This window comes from Scleropages formosus, chromosome 5 (genome assembly GCF_900964775.1).
Source record: "Scleropages formosus chromosome 5, fSclFor1.1, whole genome shotgun sequence".
NCBI classification, from domain to species: domain Eukaryota; kingdom Metazoa; phylum Chordata; class Actinopteri; order Osteoglossiformes; family Osteoglossidae; genus Scleropages; species Scleropages formosus.
Genome location: NC_041810.1, coordinates 19329457 through 19347138, shown reverse-complemented (window position 1 = coordinate 19347138; position 17682 = coordinate 19329457). Strand labels below are relative to the sequence as shown.

Below are 17682 nucleotides of genomic sequence, written 5' to 3'. Positions count from 1 at the left end.
GTTGATTGGTGACTGAATCATTCAGTGTGCATATGTGTGTTATACTGCTCTGCTGCAAAAGTATGTGAATGACTAAAGGTCCTTAACTGTAGTGTATCTAACACTGTGAATCACCCTGGATAAAGGTGTCACTAAGTAAAAGTTATTAAAAATTGAGTCATTTTGGAGGAAAGCGTCTACTAAATGAATAAATGTGATATAATCGTGCCCCCCCCCCCCCCCACTTATCCTTTTCTTTTGAAAAAAATGTGTTTTCTGTTCATGAGCTGTGAAAAGAATCACAGAAAAAGTTTGGTGTTTAATCATCTCAGAAGTTCTCCCGGTTCTGGATTCTTCAGCAGCAGTTTTTTTTTTCCTCCCTTTTCCCCTTTTGCTTCTTTTCATCCCCTTGGTCGAATCAAGGTGTAGCATGTGTTAAAATGGCGCGAGCCAGTGTGTGGACTGCGTCTGCGCGGTGAGAGTGGGTGGGGCCCCGCCTGTGACCCACCCCTTGCCCTCCACCCCTTTCCAGCATCTCCCTCCCTCCCTCTCTCTCCCTTGTGTCTCCTTTTCCCCGTTCGACATCTGGGCTGGTTCCCCCAAGCGGCGGCGCTCGTTCTCACCAGGCCCTGTGTGCCTCCTGTAGACTGCTAGTCCGCCATGGCGTCTGTGGGGGGGGCAGGTTGCTGATAGCAGTTAGGAGAGAGAGAGAGCGAGAGAGAGAGGGGAAAAGAGACTGGTCTGCTGCTGCTTGGCAAGCGAGATCCTCTCCTCCGACTGGCTGTGACAGGGAGGGAGGGTTCGAGCCGCTTGCTGGATTTTAACCCTCTGCCTTCAGCTGTGTGCAGAGCGGTGCCGGAGCCGCGAACGCTGCAACAAGTTGCTCTCGGGGGCTGCCCCCCCACCCCGCCCCGTCCTGCCTTGTGCAGCTCCCAGTTCCCCCCCAGCACCACCCCGGGTGTTTCATTTCACCCCTTGAGTGTTGCCTGCATTTTTCAGTTTTTTTTTTTTTTAAATTTTTTTTATTCTGCTGCAGTTTTCAAGCAGTTTGTGGCCTTGCAGTGCCAAAGTGCCGTTGACTCTCTGGACTTCTCCTTCTCAGACCCAGGACCTCGTCACTGCCTCTTGTTGGGACGCTCCGCGGTAACACACTTCTCTCCCTATTCTCCTGTTTGCCAAGCATGTTTGGCGGAGCATGCCCCCCCGCGCTGCGCCGCTCTCTCGACCAGCCGGCCGTCCCACAGGGGCAGCGCGGGGACCGCGGGGTGACCGGACCCTCTGGGACGGGGGCCAGGGGCGCACAAAAAGCGGAACGAGGTCGACGCCTGGAACGCGGAGGTGGCGGATGCGGCGGAGGCAGCGGCAGCAGCGACACTCTGCAGTTCCTCGTGTCTGTACGAGCGCTCAATGTGGGCGCGCTTCCCTGGTCGAGAGGGCGTATTGCGGCCCCGCACCCCTCGCCGGACACTTTCCTGCACCCTGTGCAGGGAGAGGAGTTCCAGCTGGGGGAGCGAGAGAGGGAGCCCCGCTTTCACATGGATGAATCATTCATGGGTGCCTCTGGCGTGGCACCGCTCTTAGCATATGCTGAGCATGCAGTTGGTCTGCTTGCCGACACGCTTCGCTCAAGGCTAACGCACTCCTTGGCCGGGGGCCGCCTCCGCGCCCACAGGCCTCGGGCCCCCGGATGGCCGTGGAGCCAAACACCTCGTGCCTACCCCAGCAGCTCTCCGGAGGCTACTTCACGGCAGGCAGCGCCTCACGTGGACCTCGCTTCGTTTTTACACTGCTGTAAGTCATATGAGTACGTGTGTGTGTGTGTGTGTGTGTGTGTGTGTGTGTGAATACCCTGCCGTAATAACGTTACCACTGACAGACTCTGTCCATTGTATGTACATCTGTATGTTTATATAGGACGGTATCATTTGCTGTATTCTTACAGCTAAAGAGTGCCTCTCTTTCTCACACCCACCCACACACACACACACACACACACACACACACACACACCCCCCCCCCCCCCCCCAGTGTTTAACATATCATTTTGGAGGTTTTTTTTTTTTATTTTTTTTTTTTAAATACATGAAGAGGTACTGTACTCAGTCCTGTTGTGTTTGTGAAGTTAAATGTAAGTTCTCACTTTGGAAAAAAATGTCTGCAACAAAAAAAATGTGATGCAGTACCACGTTCTCTTCGGCCTCTTTCGGTAACGTACACCGCTGCCAGAGTGGGAAAGCTTTTCCTACTCCAAAAATATTAGGAATATGCTTTAAGCTCTGCTCTAGTAACTTGAACTCTGGTCTAAAAGCAGGTGAATTATTGTAAGAGTTTTACAGATGAATCACTTTTTTTTTTTTTTTTCTAATGAGCGTGCAAATCTAATTTTGCGTATAAATACCGTAAGAATAATTTCTCTTATTTTTGTATTAACCTGTAATTTAAATGCTTGTCCATAATACAGTTTGGACAATTTAGGTGCATGTAGGTTTTTTACTCATGTTTATGAATTATGACAATGTATGTGCATTTTTATAGATACTTTTAAGACATCACAAATAAAAACCAAAAAATATTATTAATGGATAAATACATGTTGTTTTATAGAGATATATATATTTTGTTGTGTGGGTTTAAACGCATTTTAATAGTATTCAGAAAGCATTGTGAAAATATTCCAAAATATTTTAAAGAATGTATAGTTCTGCTTGCCTTGCACACCCTCTCTCACGCAGACAGACACACACAGCGACTTTAACCTTTTTCTGCGATTTTCAGGTGGCTGAACAGAATAAGAGCTGCAATATTTGTGAATTATTAAATTTTTCTAAGGACAACTTGTGGCGTTTCTTTAAAACTATTTAAAACAAGAATAGAGAGTCTCAGCAGATAAATGAACGGTGAAAGGCCTATTTCTGCCGATATTACTTTCTTAGATACACTCATTACTGTCAAAACAATACCCTTATTTTCTACATACAAGTGTATAGAATACACCATTGTACACACCACTGCACATGCAATTGTAACGTGTGCTTGGTGAAAAGAATGTATGACCAACTAGGGAACGTGACACGTTGCTGTTTGTTTTACTATTTCACTGCGTCTTGAGAACAAAATACGAAAGCACCAATTTTGCTTTAGTTTGCATTTTAAAATATTCTGTCCACTGAGCTGAGCATTTTTGTTTCTGTGTCTGTCTGTGAGTATTCTCTCAGGGCTTATTATAGCAAGTGCTCTTTCTCCTTTCTCTGCTTATCCTTGACACTTCCCTGTTCAGCATTTTTGCGTCGTGCTCCCTGTGAAGAGCACCATCTGACCGCACTGCGTGCTGCATCGGTGCAAAACGCAGTGGCGCGCAGCTTGTCGCACGTCCACCGCAGCACTGCTGGATTGGCCATGAGCGCACGGGGGGTCGCGGGGCGTCGGAGGGTCGTCGAAGCTCTGGTCTCAGCCTGCTGCGTCTAGGGGCTACCAAGGCCTGGAGCGCACCTCCTCCCTATGGCGGAACGCAGCCCCTCCCCCTCCCCTCAAGGCGGGCACAGTCGCACCCGCACCCAAGAGCGCGGGCCTGCTAACGGACCGGATCTCCCTTCGGCCCGGGGTACGTGCATGCGTTATCCTGCGCTCGTGACAGAGTGTGTTACGCCTGGGGATGGGTGTGTTCATGCAGACATGTTACGTGCCGCATTTTGGATTGCCCTATGGGAGGAGCTACTTCAAGCCTGCTGCACTCCCATTGGCTGTAATGAACATCCGTTACTTGTTATGTCACAGCCTCCTCGTGAGCAGGACAGCTATTCATAAAAGGAGCTTCTTTCTGTCGGCCTCTTTTGCTCTCCATTGCTATTGTAAATTAATGCGGCGGTCATGATTTAGACGTGAATACGGTAGTAATTTTTAATCCGTATATTAGTCAATATTAGTATAGTAGAAATTTTTTCTTGTTTCTCTTTTTATACTTCCAGATATTCTAGCAAAATGTCATCAAAATGTATACAGTTCTGCGTAAGAAAATTAAAGTACACTTCAGCCTTTCGGTACAACCGTGTTCTGGCCCTGGTGCTGTGAGGTTATCTCCTTGATCCAGGGTATCGAAACAAAAGTGTGTCGATAATGCAACGATTTTGTGTTTTTTCACGTTTTTAACGTTTTTTTTCCGCATTCGTTGCGTTTCACTCCTGATTCTTTGAAGAATTTATGTGAAGCTTTAAAAAATGTTTAGTTTCCCTTTTCCTGCGGCAGTTTTTTTTATGCATTTTCTGTTTTAAGAAATGTTTTCAACATCTACAGTTTACTGAAACTAAAATAAATGTATGTTTTAATGTCAATAAAACCTCTCATTTATATTTATAAATCCATTACTGGCTTTAGAACTGTTAAAGCAATATGACAGTTGTAGCCTCTGTAATCATTTATTTTGGAATTCAGTTTCTTTTCTCATTTTAGCTACTAAACAAGTGTCAAATCCCACTTTGAACACCATTTTTATGGTGCAGATGGTAGCAGGTGGAGTTTTTGGAGACATATTTAATATTCCGCTGCCACTCTGCTGTGGGGGTGTGTGCCAAGGAGGTTGGCCCCTGAAGGGCCCGCTTTACAGGGGCGAACTGAATGCGCTGCTGAAACAAAAGACTACTCTGCCGTTCAGTTTGTGGGAAAAATCCAACAACATTTGTTTATTTTTGAACTCTGTATCAAGCAGACATGGCATGGAGACCAAGGCTGTGTGAGAGAGCATCTGTGTGTGTGTGTGTGTGTGTGTGTGTGTGTGTGTGTGTGTGTGTGTGTGTGTGTGAGAGAGAGATCGTTTGGCAGTAGGACAGGCTCCACAAGTGATAGATTCAGAGTAATTTTTATTATTAATTATTTTTCTTAATTTAAATATTTTGCTTTAATGTTGGATTTTAATACATATGTATATTGTATTTTAATATGTGTATATGGATGCTCTACACAAGCATTTTAAATTGTGTTCGACTCAATAAAAGCATCAGTTGATTGAATATAATAATATTTAAATCCTTTTTAGTTAAATCTTGGTGTTCTAAAACTTACTGTTTATTTGGAAAAAAAACTTTTTTATTGTCTTATTTATGTATTTTTGCTGCTATGAATTTTAATTTAAAATTCTCCTTTTCGTGTTTTTAAAATGTGTTCCTACAGAATAATTTTAGAATCTTGGAACCTGTTAGGATGTTTATAAAACTTACTCATTATACATCTAAAAAATGCCTTATGAAACCACTTTTCAATGCAATTTACTAAAATTTAGAAATTTTACACTTTTAGTGGAATTATTTAGATTTTTTTTTTTTGTATTTATGCCTTTGTATAACTTTGCAGAGTTTTGTGCAAAAAAAAAAATCAGCATTTTTCAGTTTTATGGATGTTTCTCGTAGAGAACAGTCTTTATTGTACCACGTATTTATTTTTCATGTGATAAAGTTAGTGCAGCATAACGTTAACAAAACTTTGGAAGGTTTGTCAGTCTAATATTACGTGACTCGTATGCACAAGGTGTATTTTGAAAAAAGATTTTAAAGCGCAAACCATCTCTGTAAATGAAAACAGAAGTAGTTGTCTGGTACTCTTTGTGTGTGTGGGTGCGCGCGCACATCCGCATTAATTACATTATCGTCTCCCCTTCACTTTTTTTCTGAAATCCATTTTTTTGTGTTTGCAAGAGTTTGTGCAAAAGCTTTTAAATATTTTTTTTCGGAATAGTTTACTTTATCTGTAGCCTGTTGTAAGAGTCACAGCCAGAACGAAACTATCCGTTTATTCTGTAGCGGAGTGTTTTGGAATGGAGAATTTTTGTTTTAAATTCACCCAAATTGTTACTTCATTAAATAGTCATATAGAATCGTTCTGATTGAATTGTATACATTTTTAAATACAGCTGATTACCTGAGCAAACTAAGATTCTCTCTTTAGTGCTAATACAAACATTTAATGCTGTCCTAAGCCATTTCATTTTATTTACAAGACAAAGTAATGTCTGAAAAATAAATAGTTTGGTGTGATCAGGGAGACTGAGTGTTTAGACCACCTGGTTCAAGATAAAGTACAAAACCTACAGCAAACACCCTGTTTTTCAGCACACTTAAATATTCTCCTCTTTTTTTTTTTCTTCTTCACGTTCTCTTTTCTTTACTGAGTCTAAATCTAATAACCCACGAAAAACAGTTTAGTGGAAAACTTCATTTAAATGAACATTAGATGAAAAATTACAATGAAGCTGTACTAATTCATCCCAAATTTTTCACTGTTCTGTACAGATTTTTGTAGAACGCCAGTCTCTTGAGACTCACTCTTGCTTGGTCTTTTGACGGCTCTCGCTGCCGTCCTAATACCTGGCCCACATGCCCGTTAGGATGAGTTCAAAGCCTGCGTTAATATTTTGCGCTTTATATGGACTTTCTGCAATTCATGCGATGCAATTCATATTTGACTATTTTACATGTTCTCATGGGTAACTCCCTAAATGTACAGTTACAGATCTCATTTTATTAAAATTGCACTTGAGTGTTTTTGTGTACTGCAGCCACAGTCTTTGTGTGAGAGGTTGACTAACATTTTGAAACTATTATATGATAGCTAATAGATTAAATTTTACAAATAAAAAAGGTAAATATGAGTTTTAAACTGTTGAGAGAATGATTAGCAGAACAGCAAGAGGTTGGCTGTGTGTCTTCATTCGTAATCTTCAATAGCAAGAGCGTAGAGTTGCGTTATTTCAAGGCGTTCAGTTCAAGAGGAGGACATCAATTAATACAACATGAACAAGGACATAAATTAATATAAATCCTTGTTAATTCCAAAAGTCCATTTTGGCCAGATAACCTTAATTTACTTAGCAGATGCTTTTCTCCAAAGCGACTGTAGTGTTATCAGCCCACACACCTTCTTCAGCAAGGTGACTTACACTGCTAGATACACTACTTACACTGGGTCACTCATCCATACATCAGTGGAACACACTCTCTCTGTCACTCGCACACTATGGGTGAACCTGAATAACATGTCTTTGCATTGCGGGAGAAAACCTGAGGAAACCCATGCGGACACGGGGAGAACATACAAACTCCACACAGACTGAGTGGGGATCGAACCCACATCCTCTCACACAACCCAGGCGCTGTGAGATAGCAGCAATACTCACTGTGCCATCCAGATTAATTGATATGCTTTGGTTTTCAGTTTTATTTGAGCTTTTTCTCACACACACACACCCACCCACCCACCCACCATGGTATATAGTGGGACTGCGATGCAAGTTACTCACCACTGGTTATGTTTGCATTGTTCTTCTGATAGTGTTTGTTTTTTCAGTTTGGAAGAACTAAGGGGGGAAAAAGGAAATGAATTGTGTCCTCTAACAGGAGTGCCATCTTTAGTTTTGCAGTTCTGGGTCATATTTGTCATCTAGGAATCGGTCATTCTTGCTGCAGCGGAACGGCTGCCCTCGTAGCCGCTGCCACTTTGTTTGGCTGCCCTAGTGTTCTCCGTGAGCCGACACTTTGCACCATAACAGCAGTCGTGTCCTTGCTACGCAGGCCATAGCAGGGGAAAACTATACAGGTGGTCCTCCACTTATGGTGGGGTTCTGTTCTGACAATCCCATCGTAAGTCGAAAATCCCCTCATACTCTTATATGAATAATAAGGATATATGAACAACTAACATGCATCAATGCTACATTGTATAACAGAGCTTTGTTTTTTCCTCTTGATTTCAAACATTCATGCCAGTACAAATACGTAATAGTATATTTGCAGTACAGTAATTATACAATGCAGGTAATTTGTGAATACTGTAGTTAATTCTGTACAGTATTCATTAATGAGTAATTCACTCACATTTTTGCCTGCTAGCCATTTTAAATACAAAGTAACTTGAAGGGAATCACAAATGAAAAGTTTTGTTGAAAATGCAGTTGCTAAATAGCGGGACTTGAAAATAATGTTTTGTTGTTGTGTTTGCGTTTTGATGTATGTTGTGTTTGTTATAAATAATACAATAAACGTAATGGGATGACCATCGTGAGTCCGAATGATCGTACGTCACATATTTTATGATGCATTGACCACCTTTAAATAACTGGATCCATCCATATCATTTGACAAAATACTGAGTAACTGTTAGTAAATACATTTACATGAATATATTTAAAATGTGATTTCCCTGATTGATCGGATGCTGATTGAGAACCAAGGAAGATATTAGGTGGAACCAAGAAATTATGACCACGCCATATTGATAAGCTACCAAATATGCTCAAATTTGGAGGAAAAATAAACAGTGTAAAGAAATGAATGACTGAATTATTGTAAGCGACTGTTTTTTTGTCTTTTTTCAGCTTGGTTTCTCAATTAGCTCATCCACGTTTGAACACATGCAGAGCTTTGTGAAAGGTGGCTTTTTTTTTTTTTTGGTGGTGTTGTTAATTTAATCTTTAGGGACTCGTGGCACTTTCTTCAGATTTACTCCTAAGTCAGAAGTGCATGAGCAGTCAGTCACCGTGAAGTTACGTACATCGTAAATCGAACCCATGAACAACCGAGCCTGGTTTGCGGCACAAGCATTCCTTCATGCGCATGCCGACCCTGTTTAAACACATCGACTCCTCAGCCATGGGGAATCAGCCCTCAGGTGTCAGTGTGGAAGGATGGGGTCTGTTGGTGCGTCACCCCACTGTCCCCCAGATCCAACCATCCCCCCAAGCCAAGTGCCTGGCCCGTCAGCTCCCGGGTACCCCTGCTCTCTGTGGAAATGGAAATGGAAATGAAGGATTAATTGAGCTTTCAGTACTTAATTTTCAATAAAGACAAAGTCCAGGCTTTGTCTGGGACACATCTGTGAAGATGGTGTCCTGTCTTTCTGTTTCCAGTGTGTGCACCTGTTCTCGCCTCACTGGTGCTTCCAGAGCAAACAGTTAGCCCATCCAGGCCTTAGCATCTCGTTGGCGTATCATTAGCTTCCAAAACAACAGCAGTGCGGGTATCATTTCATCTTACCGTTGAAAATATCTCCAGTAATGCTGTTTTTGTCGAGGGAGGAAAGGGGTTAGCGGGTCTTGGCTTCGAAGTAGTATGTGTAAATGTGCAAGTGGTCCTCGGTTTTCGAAAGTGCTCCATTCGGAGAACCCCGCCGTGAGCCAGCCTTGTGGTAAGTCAAAGATCCATGGATGTGAATCGCAGAGCTGCAGACCTTGTGTGGCGCTCAGTGATACCAAAGTCCATTTTGTAAACTGAGAAGTCGTAAGGCATTTCTCTTAAGTGTGAGCTGACAGGTTGTGCGAATTTTATGCTAAAAATTCTTTGCTCATAAGTCCGAATAAAAGGAGCCATCATTATTTAACACTTTATTTTTAATGCTTCTCCCGGGGCTTAACAAGGACATGAAAACCCAACTTTTCCCAAAAGTTTGGAACAGTGCTGTGCATAAATGGTGTTATAAGGAATGTATTGATTGTTTGTCATACTACGTAGTGCTATTGTAGTCATGGAGAGGATTATCAAATAGTAAAATAAGAGGTGGTTTTAGTTTTGGAGGTCTTGCCACACGGTTACGGGGAGAGTATAGGGAACAGAGATCGGGAAGGTGCCACAGTGGGGGCAGCTGGTAGTGCAGTGGTTAGAGCACTGGTTAGAGCTGCTACCTCTTGACCCAAAGGCTGTCACTTCAAATTTCACCTATTGCTGTATTAACACTGAGCAAGGTATTTAGCCTTAATTGTGCCAGTAAAAGTTACCCAGCTGTATAAAGCAGTAAATAATTCTGAGTTGCTTTGGAGAAAAGTGTCAGCTAAACAAATGTCATCGTAACAAAAGTGAAGAGATAGTGGTTAGCACCCTGCTCTCCAGAAGGGGTCACTATATCCCCTTTGCCAAGAGGCTCCGCCCCATGGGGAGGATACGCGGTACTTCCACACACAGGTGTTGTGCAGTTTGCATGTTTTTCCTGTATTTACTGGGTTTGTGCCAGGGATCCAGGGAATCCAGTGTCCTCCCACATTTCAAAGAATTTCATACAATCATTTTGTTGATTGTATGAAAGAACGTTTTTAACACATTCAAAAGCATATGTCCAAAGCATTCACTGTTATGGATAATGCACAGCATGCAGACTGAGCTTCAACATGTCAGCTGGGTATTATATTTCAGGAGATGATATTTTCATGTTTAATGAAAGACCTGCTTCCAGCTGTCTTGTATTACATATGCAGATACATGCTTAAAAACATATTTAAGCTCACTCTTGAACACTGTGCATATCTAATGCATGCCCACATAGATGTGCAGAAAACAAGGATCTAAACAGATTATTTTTATTCTTGGTTTTCCGAGTATGAGCTAGGCATGCACATTAATATTTGAAAGTGTTCAAATTCAAATTGCTGTCTATTTTATTCATACAGTTTGGGGTAAGGACCAGTGCAAGGATTTTTGGCTCCATTTGGAAAGAATCAATCCAGCATTCCTTAGCTTTCTATCTTTAAATTAAGGTATACACAAAATATGCACTTATACTGTATATGTACATATATGACAAATTATTTTTTATTTTAGCTATTGATACATTCATGTTCTGAAGAATAGAAAATGAAATTATAAATAAAATGTTATTTTTTATGTTAAGATAACACGTGAACGTTATGTAACATTTAAACTCAACTTATTTTGAAGACTGAAATTAAAGAAAAAAATAGATATATTAAAATGTACTATTTACTTCATAGACTAACATCAGGTTTTATGGAAAATGTCTTCTACAAAGCTGTAACATTTAAAAAATGACTCAGCGATGCGTCATGAAATTGTATAATGTGTAAGGTGACAGATCTTCAGTTTTCTAATAAAGCAATTTCTTTATTAAGCACATTTTGAATTAAGTTTTGGGAAGATTACTATTTATTTTTTTATTTTAGTAGCAAAATGTGACAACCCCTAGGCGACTGGCTAGGTTCACCGAAGTATAAAACTGGCCCTGGATGCAACAGTAGGGCATATTCTGGGATGTGATCTAACAACATTCATGCCACAAGTTTTTACTCTTAACGATTGATAGACTGATTAATAAACAAAATGTAGATGGGATCGGAGGCCTTGGAGGGGCACTTTTTGAAGCATGCTGTGCTTTAGCCTGGTATTGTTACACAGTGAAGATGAGCAGCAATTACAGCGATAATGTTTACTGAAAACGTTCATGACTATTATCTCCAGAGGGTGTCCTTTGCACATCTGTGTTGTTGGGCATTTAATCTCAAAGGTTGTGAAAATGAGGAACTTGAATTTAGATTTATTAATTTAGCAAATGCTTTTCTCAAAAGCGACGTACATCTCAGAGAAAATACAATTTGTGCATTATATTAGGAGAAAGAGAGATGTAGTTGCAGACATGTAATTCTTAAGTAAACCTAGTTTTTCTTTGCACTTTATGCACCGATGTTCATCGCTCAAGTAGGTGCATAAAACTCAGGATAGACTAATCCTGATCATCTTTCTACATTTTTTTTTTTTAAAGGTACACAAACATTTACAGTACATACAATACAGGAATAGCGGCTGTGTAAAGGCTCATCTGGGCATGATCATAAAGTTACGGTGCATGAACATTTACACCATACATGAGCTTGAGAGATCATGGGCGAAGTGAGTCCAGGAAAATGTGAGTTTTCAGACCCTTCTTGAATGTAGACAGAGTTTCAGGAGTTCTGAGTGAGAGGAGGTGGTCGTTCCACCACAACGGAGCCAGAACTGAGAACCTCCAGCAGAAGGAGACGAGCGAAGCGGTCTGGTTGGGGTGTGGCGGTTGATCAGGTCTTGTAAATAGCTGGGAGCAGTTCAACTGATGCATTTGTAGGCAATCACCAGGGTCTTAAATTTGGTCCGGGCAGCTATAGGAAGCCAGTGCAGAGAAACAAGTAGAGGAGATAAATAAGAACACTTTGGCAAGTCAAACACAACTCGTGCAGCAGTGTTCTCACTAAATGGCTAGTGAAAAAGTGGGTATTTTGTTCGTGCTGACAAATTTACATTTTAGTCATCTAGCTGATGCTTTTCTCCAAAGCAACTTTATATTAAGCAATAATATTAAGCTCCTTAGAGTTATTTACCCTTTCATACAGTTGGGTAATTTTGCAGGAGCAATTTAGGATAAGTACTTTGCTCAAGAGTACTAAAGCTGGAGGTGGGATTCGAACCTGTGACCTTTAGGTCCAAAAGCATCAGCTCTAACGGTTATGCTACCAGCTGCACATTAATTTTGAAATTAATGTGTAAACAGTGGAATGTGAAAATATAATTAATACTGTAATGTAAATTATTCAATACTAGTGTTAATTTAGCATGAATAATGTGTGAAATTGGTGGGAAAAAAATGTAACAGAGCCCATGTATTCCTGCATGTTACTTGTTTATATGTCTGTCAAAAGTTGAGGACCGTTGGTAAACGTTCTCACATTTGTATAAGTACAGCTGCAGACATATATTACAAATACATAATACAGACAGAGAGACAAGAACAGGAGGCACTGATCTGCGATGGAGTGGTAACTTACATTCAGTCGGTTATAATACAGTAGGAGATCCTTAAATAAGAAGCAGATGTAGTGGTTAATAGACACGTAGTGTAAATAAGTATCAGTGTAACTTCCTTTGAGTATAAAATGTCAAATGTGTGCAAAGTAATACTGTGCTGTCTTTGCTTAGCAGACTGATCATTTACCGTTCAATAGTCTGATCGCCTGAGGAAGTAAAGTGGCCCATGCTCACAGGCCCAAGGCTCGACTGTCAGATAGATTATAAATAGCCCGCAGCACACGCACGTCTGCTCGATGCTCGGGGGCATTGTGGCACACTGCAGGCAGCAGACGTTGGGTCCGAGAAAGGCCCTTTTGCACAGTTGTACCCTGGGATGTGCCACTTAGCTGCTGAGGTGGCTGGTGTGTGTTGGCTTGCCGGCTCTTCTTGTGTGCGGTTGCGACTTCCCTCCTTTCCGTAGCATGCTTCGCTCCACATTCAAACATCTTCATGCCAGCTGCCTGGAGATCAAAGTTTTGTGTAGCCCCGTCTTCACAAGGACGATGTAAGGTATGATGGGGGCCCTGGGGGTGCTGAGGGGTGGCCAACAGGAGAGGACAGCGGTTTATTAATAGAGGAGGGTGAGCGTGTCCGAAGGTGCTGTCATTCCTCCTATTTCCAGGTGCCTGTTAGGCTTCCAGAGAAGCAGAGGGCACCGATACTCAAGCCTTGGGCTGTTCCTGGAGCCTGGGGGTGTGCTGTCGGGGGGGCGGGGGTGCGAAGGAGCATGCTGGGAGCAAGCTAGTGGAGTCTGTCTAATCTGCACACGCCTGGGAAACGGATCGTCCTGGCTCTTCACCCAGCAACAGTCCCTTAGCCGCCATTGGTGGTACTATCTGTGACTCTGGCGAGCATCCAGGTGGGAGCATTTTCGTGCTTATTTCTGAGTGTCTGTGGTTAAAAAAGGGATTTGAAGGTTTGCTGTGAAAATGACACCAAGGTCTGCCATTGTGCTCCAGTGTAAGTTAGTGATCCTGTCTTTGCTGTCAAGCTTGAATGCACTGTAGGAGTTTGGGTTTCATACATAGAGCATTAACTTTATTTCCATTGTGTAGCAGAAAGAAGAGACACTTTCAATGGATTTTACACTTCTGTAGACATTCCTTTGATTTTCATAGGCGCGTCAGGAATGTCAAACGTCGGCCTAAATGTCCATTTATTTAGGATTTGAACTAAACTGTTCAGGTTATACACCCTGTGTTCTCTAACTTGTCCTAGGATCAGTACCTATAGGAAATGGGGGCAGCAGGTGGTGTAGTGGTAAGAGGTGGCATCTGGCATTCAGAAGACCCGGGTTCCAATCCCACCTCCTGCTGCAGTACCCTTGATCAAGCTATTTACTCTGAATTAGTACAATAAAACTTTCCCAGCTAGAAGAAGAAAAATTAGTTTTATTGGTCAGTGTGCTGACGCACACAAGGAATCTGCTGTGGTTCTAGGTGCCTCAAGTATTTACAGACAAACAGCTGACACAGAATAACAGAATAAATAACATATTTAACAAGTGTACAAACACGAGAATAAAAAAACAGTATAAATGCAAAAAAGTAAATAATTAAATTACAAAAAGTGGTTGGATAATGTTGCACTGACAGGACCTATGGGGGAGTGTTAACTGTTGATGAGAGTGATGTCCTGAGGGGAAAAAAACTGTTCTTGTATCTGGTCGTTTTGGTGGACGGTGCTCTGTTACACCTGCCAGAGGGGAGAAGTGTAGAGAGTTTGTGCCCAGAGTGTGTGAGATCAGTGATGCTTGTGCCCACCTGCTTCCCCATTCTGGACTTGTACAAGACCTGAAGGGTAGGCAGGGGTGCACCAGTGATCCTCTCAGCCATCTTAAATGTCCTTTGTAGCCCATTTCTGTCCAATTTGGTAGCTAAACTAAACCAGACAGTTATAGCAGTGCACAGGACAGACTCAATGACAGCTGAGTAGAACTGGATCAGCAGTTCATGTGACAGGTTGAACTTCTTCAGTTGGTGAAGGAAGTACATCCACTGTTGGGCCTTTTTCATGATGGAGTCAATATATGCATTCCACTTCAGGTCCTGGGAGATTGTGGGACCCAGGAACCTGAAGGACTCCACGGCTGACACGTTGCTGTTGAGAATGGTGAAGGGGGGCAACTGCAGGGTGGTTCCTCCTGAAGTCCACAGTCATCTCCACTGCTTGGAGCATGTTCAGCTCCAGGTTGTTTTGACTGCACCAGCCAGCTGTTCAGCCGCCCTCCTGTATGCAGACTCGTCACCATCACCATTCACCATAAATGGGTGAATTATTGTAAGTTTCTTTGGGGAAAACTTCCAGCTAAGTACATAAATGTTAAGCATCCCATTCCACAATTTGTAGGAATGGTGTTTGTGCTGAGATACAAAGTCTTCTGTGCTTTCCTTTATTGCTGCTGTCTTGGGTGACAAAACACAAACTCTGCACTTGAACTTGTTGATTTCAGCATGTTTATACCAGTAAGAAGAGCTGACTGCTATTGAGCCAGTGAACATCAACTGAACCAGGTAATTGTTTTCTGTTGTAGGAAAGGCCAGTCACACATTGAACTGGTCAGCAGCCACCTATCACCAAATGTGCTGACTCAGTACAACATGGAGCAACAACTACCTAGCTTCAGTCAAGAGGGTGAGACGCATCTCAGTTGATAAGCTTCCTTCATTAGTGCTGATTCACCAGGGTCATCTCTGCTCATCACTACCAGCCTGTGGACCCCATCCCAAAAGGGGTTACCTGCACAGGTCACACAAAGACACTTCATGCCTTCCTGCCACCCAGGCTCCTATGAACTGTGGAGGTTACAGGGAGGTCACTCTGTCTGACTTCGAGCAGAATCGCACTCCTTCCACCATTGCTTTTTTTTGGCCTCATGTGCGTAACTGGACCTTGTTATCTACCAGTCCTGATATAAATAGGTGTTCATCCCCCTCAGTTAGCCCAGATGAGGATACGTTTCCCTTTTTACAGCACACTGCGCGCCGGTCTGGATTCCTTCTGTCTGCACCCATCCACCCGCGGCGCGACCCCATGGCCTGCGAGGGTGATGCACCCGGGTTACTCGTAGGGACTAAATATAGGAGTGAGGGCACGCTGGGGGCAGTCCAGTCAGGGTGGGGCTGCAGTTGGGGGCAGAGTCTGAAGCAGCTTCTAGGATTCAGACCAAATGCAATGCGAAGTCCCCTTCGACAGCCTTGTCTCATTAGTGCAGCTGCACCAGGAAGAGCACATTTGGTCCTAGGTTTTATGTTGTGCTGTCTTAGTATTGTTGTGGTCCTTCTCCTTGTTGGGGATTTATTGAACCAAATTAACTGAAGGCTGCAGGTTGCGTTAACCAATGGCCAGATGTGAAGTGCTGGATGTCTGATAGAATGGTGAAAGAGACATGTGACTCTGTGACATCCTTTTTAACTTGTTTTATCTGTAGCTGGACCTGTGGATTCACCTCGGGGCCACGGAAGCGGTGTGGGCAGTTCTTCAAAACATGCAAAGGTGGGATTCTGGCTGCAGAGCACCACTCTGCCACTGTGTATGCAGAGGATTTATGTAGGTTTTGGAGGCAGTGAGCAGAAGACACACACTTTCGAAGACTTTGTGCTTGACTTAAAGGCTTTTGATGTGTTGGATTTTGTCAGTCCGGGAGGTAGTGGGAAGCTTTACATTCAAGAGTTTAAAACTTCAGACAGTCCGAAGCTGTTATAGTACACAATCTAAGAGTTAGAGGCTGTGTTTTGCTGGAGTTGGTCTTGTTAAATATAGTTTGGGGGCTGTTAGATTCTGTTTTTCTAGGAGTCAGTGTCTGTGAGCACTAGTTTGATTTTGTTAGATTGTGTGTCCAGGAGTTAGAAGCTCTGAATGCCTTGGGTCACAGTTGGAAGCTGTCAGAGACAGGAAATTGTCTTTTTTCCCCTTCTATACAGTTTCAAGTGAGAGCTTGGTGTTGAAATACATTATAGATAGTGCTGTCACTTAAATGCATATAGAATTATAGAACAAAGCTGCTTCCTGTCATGTTCTGTTCATGTCTATTGTTCCTGATGATAAAAAGTGTGGCAAAAACCAGTGTGGCCTTTTTGAAAGGACTGCATTATGAAGTAATTTAAATACTTTAAATTTAAATATTTTCAACAGTAATTTAAAATTGTATCATCACACAGGTAAAGAATAAACTGAATAAAGAAAACCGTTTAATATATTATGTATCAGGATATAGTCTTTGTGTTATTGGTCTTAGTGTCAGTGCTGGACGTACCCATACAGGTCCCTTGTTAACACGTTAGAATGTCCAGGAGGGGTGGGAAGCCACTGGTAAATGAACCCCCAGAGGTCTACTTTTCCCTTCATCATGGTGGGAGTTTTTTTGTTTTCCTCTCCACAGCTAGCAGATGGTTTATCCTGATAGTTGTAACTGCTGCTACTCTGTATTTTGTTCTTGCATTATAATCTGTACTATATCCTGAACTTTGTTCAGCACTCTGTGTCACCTATAAAAATAAAATGAATGAATTGAAATAATTACCACATTGCAAACTCATTTTAAATTCTTTCTTTCCCTCTTCCATCCATTCAGAGTTCAGATGATGAGGATGTGCAGATCATCAGGATGTGTAGCATGAAGACTAATTTTAAAGCTTTTAAAGAAAAAAGGAGCACCATCTCAGAAACCAAGGTACATCAGGTGTTGAACTTGCACGAGGTGAGTCATTGTCCTTGTTGGATTTTTGCAGGCTGTCATACATATTCTTGTCCCCGCCCCACACACACACACACAGAGCCCTCCACAACATCGTATCCATGCCTGGACCAGACTCCTTGGAAAAGTGTCCTTTGGGGTGAGGTAGTAGGTTGTATAGTTTTAGGGTTATTCCCTTCCTGTCAGATAACTATACAACTTACTGTCTTTCCTGAAGTGGCTGTCATGTCATCGCTGGATGGAAGCACTCACGTGATGTATCCTGTTTAGCCGACACTGTTCAACCTGCAGACAGGAGACCGTGGAACAGATCTAGCTGCAATTTGCCCATAAGTCATTGTATGTAGTCAAACTGATTTTTATTTTTCATACTGCTCATCAACAGCTGATTTCTCTTTCAGCGATAGTCATTTAGTAGCACGG

The 17682-nt window shown here is 42.4% G+C and overlaps 1 protein-coding gene across 2 annotated transcripts; it reads left to right on the top strand.

The window, feature by feature from the left end:
• The first annotated feature begins 227 nt into the window (after positions 1 to 227).
• On the top strand, positions 228 to 14782 carry LOC114910602 (uncharacterized). 2 transcript variants are annotated; one of them, XM_029252497.1, is made up of 2 exons: positions 228 to 1770; positions 14609 to 14782. In XM_029252497.1, exons 1-2 carry the CDS (start codon positions 1161 to 1163, stop codon positions 14638 to 14640), a joined length of 642 nt encoding a protein of 213 aa, XP_029108330.1. In that variant the 5' UTR covers positions 228 to 1160; the 3' UTR covers positions 14641 to 14782. The 2 variants fall into 2 exon arrangements, with proteins under 2 accessions (XP_029108330.1, XP_029108329.1); XM_029252496.1 differs by lacking the exon at positions 14609 to 14782 and adding an exon at positions 3257 to 3857.
• The last annotated feature ends 2900 nt before the right edge of the window (positions 14783 to 17682 follow it).

Excerpts from the sequence above, each read along its gene's own strand:
- LOC114910602 (XM_029252496.1), top strand. The coding sequence starts at position 1,161 with ATGTTTGGCGGAGCATGCCCCCCCGCGCTGCGCCGCTCTCTCGACCAG. Across the intron at positions 1,771-3,256 it reads CGCTTCGTTTTTACACTGCT|CATTTTTGCGTCGTGCTCCC; the intron begins GTAAGTCATATG and ends TTCCCTGTTCAG.